Source organism: Nannospalax galili, unplaced genomic scaffold (assembly GCF_000622305.1).
Source record: "Nannospalax galili isolate Female #2095 unplaced genomic scaffold, S.galili_v1.0 scaffold31, whole genome shotgun sequence".
Taxonomy (NCBI): Eukaryota; Metazoa; Chordata; class Mammalia; order Rodentia; family Spalacidae; genus Nannospalax; species Nannospalax galili.
Window position 1 is genome coordinate 4752296 of NW_008332149.1, and position 9972 is coordinate 4762267.

The following is a 9972-nucleotide window of genomic DNA, read 5'->3' on the forward strand; positions in this document are numbered from 1 at the left end:
CCTCGCCAGCATTTGGTATCATTTGTTCTCTTGATTCCAGTCAGTCTGATTGGGGTAAGGTGATACCCTAGGGTGGTTTTAATTTGCATTTCCCTAATTACTAACGATGTTGAACACTTTTTGAGATGGATGTTTCATAACCATCTTTATTTCTTCCTTTGAGAATTCTCTGTTTAGATCTTTAGCCCATCTTTTAATTGGGTCATTAGATTTCTCCATTCTTTGCTTTTTGAGTTCTTTATATATTCTGGATGTTAAACCCCTGTCAGATGTGTCACTGGTGAAGATTTTTTCCCATTCTGTGGGTTTTTTCTTCACTTTTTTGATTATTTCTTTTGCTGTACAGAGCTTTTTAGTTTAATGAGGTCCCACTTGTTGATTGCTGACCTTCGTTCCTGAGCAACTTCTGTCTGATTTAGAAAATCCTTTTCTACACCTATATCCTGTAAGTTACTGCCAATATTTTCTTCTAATAGTTTCAGGGTTTCCAGTTTCACTTTGAGGTCTTTGATCCATTTCAAGTTGACTTTTGTGCAAGGTGAAAGATAAGGATCTAGTTTCATTCTTCTACAGGTGGGGATCTGGTTTTGCCAGCACCATTTGCTGAAGATGCTGTCTTTCCTCCACTGTGTGTTCTTGGCACCTTTGTCAAATATAAGGTGGCTGAAATTGCATGTATCTTCAATGATGTTCCATTGATCTATGTGTCTATTTTTAGACCAGTACCATGCTGTTTTTATGACTATGGCTCTGTAGTATACTTTGAGATCTGGTATAGTAATGCCCCCAGCATTGTTCTTCTTTTTGCTCAGTGTTGCTTTAGCTATCCGGTGTCTTTTGTGCTTCCATATCAATTTAAGGATTTTTTTTCTAATATCCGAAAGATGTATGATATCATTTAATTCAGAGGTCTCTCTGTTTATTATTTTGTCCAGTTGCCCTGTCTAATGGAGACAGTGGGGTATTGAAGTCCCCTACTGTTACTGAGCTGGGGTTAATCTGTGTCTTAAAGTCCTGTAGCGTTGTTTTTAGGAATTTGGGTGCACCAGAATTTGGTGCATATATGTTAAGGATTGTAATATTTTCTTAGTTAACTGTTCCTTTGATCAGAATGAAGTGACCCGCCTTATCTCTTCTGATTAGTTTTACTTTGAAGACTATTTTGTCAGATATTAGTATTGCAACCCCTGCTTGTTTCTTAGTGGCATTTGCTTGGAATATTCTTTTCCATCCTTTTACCTTAAGGTAGTGCCTGTCGTTGAAGGTGAGATGGGTTTCTTGCAGACAGCAAAGAGATGGATTTTGTTTCTTATTGGTCTTTTTGAGACAGGGTCTCCCTGTAGCCCCAGCTGTCCTAGAACTCACTATGTAGACCAGGCTGGCCTTGAACTCACAGAGATCCGCCTGCCTCTGCCTCCTGAGTGCTGGGATTAAAAGCGTGCACCACCTTGCCTGGCCAGCATTTATTTCTTAATCCATTCATTTAGGCTGTGTCTTTTGACTGGGGAGTTCAGTCCATTGATATTTAAAGTTATTATTGAAAGATGGTATTGGTTGCCATCATTTTGATTGCTGTTTGTGTTCTCTGTGTAATTTTGTGTTTCCTTGATTATACCTTTATTTATTTTCTTTTGTTGCCCCTGGGATATAGTTGTTTCTGTCTCTGTTCTCTGTACCTCCAGTGTTGATATTCTGTTTCCCATTTCATTCATTCTAGAGGTCAGGCTTTCCCCTGTTGTTTCAAGCTGACTTATTGAGTTTTGCACTTCCTTCTTCATTTCTGCCCGAGTTTTCTTCAGTGTTTCTGTCTCTTTTGTGAATTCATTCAGAAGTTTATCCCTATCTTCTTTTAGTTCTTTGATTTGTTTGTTCATGTGTTCTTTAAATTCGTTGAATCCCTTGATGATGTTTATGATTGTTCTTTTAAATTCTGTGTCCTGGGTTATCTCTAGGGGGTTCTCCTTGTAGAGCTCTTCCTCAGGATTGGTGGAGTTTGGTGGGGATGTAGAGTTTTGGCTTTCCATTTTATTATTATTTCGTTGTGATTTTGGCATGTGAATTTCTTTTGTCATTTATGATTCTGATATGAGAATTAAGTTGAAGTATGCTTCTGTTTGTATTATCGGGGTGCCTAGATGCTTTCTTTATTGGTCATGTAAAGCTGGTTGGTACAGGGTTCAGATTCTCTCAGGTTTAATTTGAAGGGAACTGATGGCTTCAGATCAGCTATTCAGGGCTACCCACAGAAGCCCAATTCAGGTTCCAGTCAGGTACACTCAGGCTTCCTTCACCATGTGGAGGCAGGATCTGGGTGCTCTCTGGCAGTCAGTCCACCCTCTCAGGTTGTCTTCTAGGATCTCAGCCTTTGCCTACACCAAAGCCAGATCTGCCCTGGGGCCTTGGTGGGGGGCCTCACAACATCCCAGGTAGGGGGGTAGGTATGGCACAATTAGGTGAAGCTCACCACCACGTGGAGGCAGGATCAGGGGCTCTCAGGCAGTTGCCTGCGTTCTCAGCCCCCCTGTCAGAGAGAGGCCAGAGGGAGGCCAGAACTCGGAGCTCTGGCGGTCTGTTGATCAGAGCTGCTACACCACCAATGGCTGTCTGGAGGTCGGAACCCACCCTCTCAGGCTCCACTACTAGTTCTTTAAAGAAGAGGAAGTACCAGAATATTTCAAATTTTGTACAGTTTTGTGTTGTGTATAATGATATCCATATTTTAAAATATGTATCACTGAGTATGGTTAGTTATTTAGTATTTTAGCTATTAAATCAAAATAGTGCTCAAGCTAATGAGCAAAACTTCATCCTGGGATACTTTTAGGGAAACATAAAGAATGTAAAATCTCGGGGCTGGAGAGATGGCTCAGCAGTTAAGAACATGACTGTTCTTGCACAAGACCCGGGTTCAATTCTCTGCATCCACATGGCAGCTAACAACTGTCTGTAACTCCAGTCCCAGGGGATCCGACAGCCTCCTCTTACCTCCGCAGGCATTGCACGACACGGGTGCACTTACCTACATGCAGGCAATACACACATACACATAAAATAATAATATTAAAAAAAGAATGTAGCATCTTATGAAACTTAGCACAGGCTCGGGAGATGGCTTAGTCAGTAAAGTGCTTGCTGGGTAAAGCATGAGGACCTGCATTCGATCTCCAGCATTCACAATAAAAACTGGACTCGGTGGTGTGCACTTGTAATCCAGTGCTATGAGGCAGAAACAAGAAGCACCCCACACTCACTGGTCACCCAGTCTAGTCTAATCAGCAAGCTCCAGGTCCCAGACCTTGTCTTATAAAAACAAGGTTGTTGGCTCCTAAGGAACACTTACTCTCTGAGACCTGCTTTTCCCATAACTAAAATAAGGGTGAATCTTCGCAGGATGTGGAGGATTAGCCTGGTGAGACAATTGGGGGCACAGCTCTGGGCAGCTGTTGGCAGCCTGTGTTTTCTATGCTCTCTAATTCTGTGGGATTCTGCAGTCCCATGTTCAGCTGCAGGCTCCCTGGGAGACATGGGAAGAGAGGCCTCCGCTGTCATTTTGATACACGAGAACAGGAGCGAAGGAGAGACTGGGGAGCTTGACTTCCTGCTTGCCAAATCATCAATGAGTAAAGGTCTTTAGTCTCTCTAGTTCAGTCCTTTTAGATACCTATGACATTTGGGGCACAGTTTTGAAATTTGCAATGTGCCCATATTGTATGCTTTCTGTGGTGGCCTGCTTCAGTCCTGTCATTACTTAAGAGTCTAAAGATTTATTCTTTATTATGTTTATCCATGTGTTTCTGTATGGAGGTATGTACACAAGGGTATAGTTGCCCTCAGAGGCTAGAGAGGGTATGGGATCTCCTGAGGCTGGAGTTAGAGAGGGCTGTTGGCTTTGGTACTGTTGAGGTGCTAATGAGAAATTCTGTGCAGAGGTCTCTTCATAATTGACCCCAATGGTGTCATCAAGCATCTAAGTGTCAACGACCTCCCAGTGGGCCGCAGCGTGGAAGAAACCCTCCGTTTGGTGAAGGCATTCCAGTTTGTGGAGACCCATGGAGAAGTCTGCCCAGCCAACTGGACTCCTGATTCTCCTACGGTACGTTATTTTCCTCAAAGTCCTCACTGCATTTCTGTGTATGAAACTGAACTTCCCCTTAGTGTGACAGGAGTCATAGTTTGACATGTTAGCATCAGTAGTCTAAGCTAACTCTCGAATGTATGTGTGATGGAAATACATGTGAATCATGTCATTAAAAACATGGTGGTAAAGTGACTGAAACAGTCATGCATGGTCCCTGTCCCTGAGAGTTTACATATTATTTTACTCACTGTATTCATTACTGACTTAGTAACTCTGTGTATTCTGAGATACTGATAAGGCGTAATTATGAAGGAGATGTGTTTAACCCAGGGATTGAATTTTTAAAACACCATAATCATTTTCTTCAAAGTGCTGGGTGTAAAAATAAATTCATTTATTTTTATGCTGTATTTAAATTTAGCATAAATAAATTTTTAAATGTTTGCATTTTTGCCAGGCATGATGGCGCACGCCCTTAATCCCAGCACTCAGGAAGCAGGGGCAGGTGGATATTGATGAGTTCAAGGCCATCCTAGTGTATATAGTGAGTTCCAGGCTAGCTGGTGCTACAGGGAGACCCTGTCTCAAAAAGACAAAACAAAACCCCTAAATAAAATGTTTGCATTTTTAATATTTTTATTTCATTTTTATGTGTATGAGTGTATTTCCTGCACGTATTTAAGGTAAAGTGACTGAAACAGTCATGCATGGTCCCTGTCCCTGATAGAGTTTACATATTATTTTACTCACTGAAGGTCATCTGTGGTCTTCTCTACTTCCAGGATAGTCTACCAAGGGAGCCTACAGGGGTGCTTCCTGAGTGTGGGTGGGTGATGGGATGGGGGCCTGCTAGTTAACTTCCAGCCAAATGTTTTGGACAAGACAGGCCAATCTTTGAAAGGTAAAGTTGAGTTAAAAACTGGGAGCTTTCAGCTCACTGTTGAGTCTACTGTCATAAAGCCACTCTCATCCACTTTAATGTTTTGTTTTAAATTTCCAGATTAAGCCAAGTCCTGCGGCTTCCAAAGAGTACTTTGAGAAGGTTCATCAGTAGCTCATCCCGTGTCCAGTGTTCACCTGCAGCTTCTCGTGCTAGAAAAGAGCCACAGCTGGAACCCTTTCAGCATTTGGAAGATTATTTATAGAGGCAAAACCTAATCATGCTTATCCTTATAAATACCACTTTCCATAGTTTATAACACTGGCTAAGTCTTCTCAAGGTGGCTAGCTGAGTTCATAGGCCTCCTTACTTGGGAGCAAGTTCCCACAGAATATCTGGTCCTATTTTTCAGATCATGTTCTCAGAGGTAAACACTCTTCTTCTTAGCCTGCCTTGAACCTTCTCCTCTGAAGTCACAGTCTCTGAAAGCTTCTGATCCAGGTCCTGAAATTTCTTCTTGAATTTCTGTGTATGAAACTGAACTTCCCCTTAGTGTGACAAGAGTCATGCTTTGACATGTTAGCATCAGTAGTCTAAGTTAACTCTTGAATGTATGTGTGATGGAAATACATGTGAATCATGTCATTAAAAACATGGTGGTAAAGTGACTGAAACAGTCATGCATGGTCCCTGTCCCTGAGAGTTTACATATTATTTTACTCACTGTATTCATTACTGACTTAGTAACTCTGTGTATTCTGAGATACTGATAAGGCGTAATTATGAAGGAGATGTGTTTAACCCAGGGATTGAATTTTTAAAACACCATAATCATTTTCTTCAAAGTGCTGGGTGTAAAAATAAATTCATTTATTTTTATGCTGTATTTAAATTTAGCATAAATAAATTTTTAAATGTTTGCATTTTTGCCAGGCATGATGGCGCACGCCCTTAATCCCAGCACTCAGGAAGCAGGGGCAGGTGGATATTTATGAGTTCAAGGCCATCCTAGTGTATATAGTGAGTTCCAGGCTAGCTGGTGCTACAGGGAGACCCTGTCTCAAAAAGACAAAACAAAACCCCTAAATAAAATGTTTGCATTTTTAATATTTTTATTTCATTTTTATGTGTATGAGTGTATTGCCTGCACGTATTTAAGTGCACCCATGTCATGCAATTCCTGAGCAGGTCAGAAGAGCCCATTGGATCCCCTGGAACTGGAGTTAATTGCCATGTAGGTACTGGGTACCGAACCTGGGTCCTCTACAAGAGCAGCCAGTGCTCTTAACTGCTGGGCCATCTCTCCAGCTCTGCATTTTTATTTTACGTGTGTCTTAGTTATCCTTCAGTTGCTGTGACAAAGTACTGTGACCAATACCAACTTGGGGAAGAAAGGGTTTATTTGGCTTACATCTCCTGGGTCACAGTTCATCAGGGAGCTCAAGGTAAGAACTCAGGGCAGGAACCTGGAGGCAGGAGCTGGAGCACAGGCCCTGGAGTAATGCTGCTTACTGGCTTGCTCCCCTGGCCTGTGCTCAGCCTGCTTTCTTATACAATGCAGGACCACCTGCCCAGGGGTAGCACCGCCTACAGTGGGTTGGGCCCTCCGACATCACTCAAAAATCAAGAAAATACCCCACAGGCATGGCCACAGGCCAGTCCAATGAGGCCCCTCTACCCACGGGTACCGACAACTAAAGCTATCCAGCACAATGTATATGAGTGTCTTGCCTGCATGTAAGTGTACCACATTTGTGCAGTGTCCACAAAGACCACAGGATGGCATTGGAGCCCCTAGAACTGTACAGTTAGCCTCCATGTGGGAGCTGGGAAATGAGCCCTGGTCCTCTGCAAGAGCAGCCAGTACTCTTAACTGCTAAGCCATTTCTTAGCCACAAATTTTGTTACCATTATCAAATGGGCGCTCATTACCACTACTCAGTTTATTCTGAGGCGCTATTCCTTCTCTTAACATACTTATTGGGCATTTGCCTCTGGAGCCACACAGGTGAGTAGGATGCTGGCTCCACTCTGCGAACTCATTTAGCAGGCAAGACTTAGAGAAACTTTCATTCATTGTTTTGGTAGATCCTGGAGTGCCAACGTGCCAGGTACACCTTTGGAGGCATAGGAGTGAAGAAAAGCCAAACTCCTGTCTTTTATTTTACACCTGCCTGAATGTATGTATGTGTGCAGGGGTGTGCAGGTGTCCAAGGATGCCAGGAGAGACTGTCCGATCTGGAACTGGAGTTACAGGCAGTCCTGAGGGACCGGATGTTCGGTCCTGGGAACTGAACTCCAGTCCCTTGCAAAGAACTACAAGTGTTCTTAACCTCTGAGCCACCTCTCCAGACCCTAAACTTACAGTTTTATGCACTCGATTTTAGAGGGGAAGCCCAGTAAATGGTAGAAATACCCTGAGTGTTGGGAAGGGAAATAAGGTGGCTTCAGGGGCTGGAGCAGAGTTCTGAGTAGGGTTATCGGTGAAGTCCTTATGGAGAGGTGATGTCTGGATTTATTTTCTCATCTGTTAAATGGAGTCAACTGTATCTAGGGGTTTTTAAGTGAGATGAGAGAAGGTATGTAGAAAAGAGGAGTAAGGGTCTTCCAGGCAGGAGGTATGACAAGCGCAAAGGCCCAGAGGCAAGAGAGAGTTTGGGGTGGAAGGACTGGAAAGAAAGTGGACTGGGACAGTAGGGGTCATGGAGCTTCCCCAACTAACTAAGCACTGGATTCTGTGTGTGATAGGGAACCGTCTGGAAGATTTTGAAGAGTGACAAGCTGGGTATGGCAGTTCATTCCTCTAGGTGTGTGTGTGTGGTAGGGGGGGATCATCGATTCGAGGCTAGCCTGAGCTACATCATGAGACCTTATCTCAACCTCCCCTCATTTCCCTGCAAAACGAAGAGGGACAGTAACCTGCGTTTAGAGGCTCACTCTGGTTCTCAGGAGGCAGACAGGGCCAGCTGGGTTTGTGACTAACTGGAGGGGGCAGTCAACCGGACAAGGCAGTGCGCTGAATACTTTGGTGCCACACATGTACTTCTGGGCATAATGAGCATACTGAGAAGGGCCCACCTTGCCCAGCTGAGGGGTCTAGGAAGTGCTTCCTGGAGAACTACTGAAGGTTATAGCAAAGTGAGCCAGGTGACAGCACAACAGCAGTCATCTGAAGCATTTGGGTGCTCATTACCACTACTAAATACTTCCTAAGGGCCCAGCATGGGTTGGTCAAGTCAGTATCAGCCGCTCTATTTTCTCATCTGTTAAGTTGGAATAGTAATTGTACTAATTTTAGGGGTTTGTGCAAGACAAGGAAAGGTCATTACATATCACGTAAATGACCAACCCAGGCTGTGAAGTATTTAGTAGTGGTAATGAGCACCCAAATGCTTCAGATGATGTGCATCATTAAGACGGCTGAAGCTCAGGGTGCAGGGTCTTCCCAGTAGTACTGTGATGTGCGGGTTCCACAGGCGACCCCTCTGGACCCGGAAGCTATGGATCAGAGCAGTGCAGGAAGGTCATGGCCTTAGGCAGAGCCGGAACAGCCCAAGCACCGACCCGGGGGCGGGGACTTGGGACTCGGGAGCGCGGGTGGGCGGGGCGAGCCGCCAGGCTCCTCCTCCTCGGCCAGCGGGTCCGTCATGGCCACCAAGTAAGTTCCGGGTAGAGGAGGAGGAAGCGCCGGCCTGCGGCCACCCCCGGCACGGCCACCCGCATGGAGCCCAATCTGCGCTTCGGGATCTCGGAACGCCAAGTACGCCCGGGAGGCGCGCTGGGGGCGCTGGGGGCAGGAGGGCGTGCACCGGGCGCGGGGAGGCCGGGCCACGTGGCTGCCCTGCGCATCCCTGCCTTTCCACCCGAGATGCCCTTGGAGCGAGCATCCCGCGCCCCCCCATCAGGCTCCCCGAGGGGACCACGGGGGAAGCCCAGATTTGCCAATGCCAGGGCGGCGGATGCCGCGCATCCCTTAGGCCCCGGGCTGGGCTGGAGAAGGTCACCGTCATGTGGTGGTCCCCACTGCTGAGTTCTGCCCTCGCTGGGCGGTACTGAGGGGTGGAACGGGTCCTCCACGCCTCCTCCTATGATAGCCTCAGCCACCAGTGCTCCGGAAGTCACTGTGCTTAGAAATCTTGGAGCCACAGCGGCAATTTCAATGTGTCTAGTAGCCACGTTCAAAAGATTTTAAGACACACTGACGTTAATCTTGAAACGATAGACTTAGTCCAGCCAATGCCAAATAGCATTTCAACACGTAATCTAAAAAACATCTTTTCCACCCTTTTTTAGTTACAAAGACTGTAAAGCACAGCGTGTATCTTGTACCTTCAGCGTGACCCCATTTCATATGCTCCATACCCCGGTGGAGCTGACCGGATTGACCTTGACCTAGGTAGGGCCTCCCTTGTTTGTGGAGAGAGTGCAGCAGGGGCTCAGCTGGTCTTTGAAGAGCCAGGCCTTAAAGCTGGATGGAGGAAAATGGGTGGTTTGTTAGGGCAGACCACACCTTTCTCCATCTGTGAGCCGAGCCTTGGCCCCTGGCTGAGCGGTTGCTAGAGTGTCTCCTCACTAAGTTAATCCTTAGAGCAACAAGGAAAGCCAGGGAAGGCTCCCAGGCTTTTGAGGCTATGCAGGGATATCAGTGTAGACACATTTGAATCCTGAAGACTGAGTTTAATCCTCAAGGGAATCTTTATGCCATGTGGTTAGAGGAGAGAATTCTGGTAAAAGGTGAACCACCAACAGGGCCTGCCTCCCCAGTTCAGCTCCCAACGTATGTCTGTATGTTTGTTTTAACCTACTCTTTGGTGCTCCCCCCCTTCAGTCTTTTTTTCGAAGATTTCTTCAGTGGATGGATTTATTAGATCCTGTAAATCTGTTTATTTCCATTGTAAGTATGGTCTTGTTTTAAGAAATTATGAATTTCATGCTTCATTTTGAAACTTGAAGATTGTGTGCCCCTTTTGAAAGCAGTTGAAGGGACACTGTGTGTGTGTGTGTGTGTGTGTGT

The 9972-nt window shown here is 45.3% G+C and overlaps 2 protein-coding genes across 5 annotated transcripts in view; both read left to right on the top strand.

Moving 5' to 3' along the window:
- Positions 1 to 5642, top strand: part of Prdx3 (peroxiredoxin 3) — an 18233-nt gene extending 12591 nt beyond the window's left edge. Inside the window, exons 6-7 of the mRNA XM_008827313.3 lie at positions 3928 to 4093; positions 5079 to 5642. Of these exons, the coding sequence (XP_008825535.1) occupies positions 3928 to 4093; positions 5079 to 5132 (220 nt within the window). The 3' untranslated portion in view covers positions 5133 to 5642. The remainder of the gene's footprint in view (positions 1 to 3927; positions 4094 to 5078) is intronic.
- A 2926-nt stretch (positions 5643 to 8568) lies between these two features.
- Positions 8569 to 9972, top strand: part of Sfxn4 (sideroflexin 4) — a 27340-nt gene continuing 25936 nt past the window's right edge. For 3 of the 4 annotated variants that reach the window (XM_008827314.2, XM_029560748.1, XM_008827316.2), the window contains exons 1-2: positions 8569 to 8718; positions 9787 to 9852. In XM_008827314.2, the coding sequence (XP_008825536.1) occupies positions 8680 to 8718; positions 9787 to 9852 (105 nt within the window). In that variant the 5' untranslated portion in view covers positions 8569 to 8679. The remainder of the gene's footprint in view (positions 8719 to 9786; positions 9853 to 9972) is intronic. The other variant, XM_008827315.2, reaches the window with a different exon arrangement.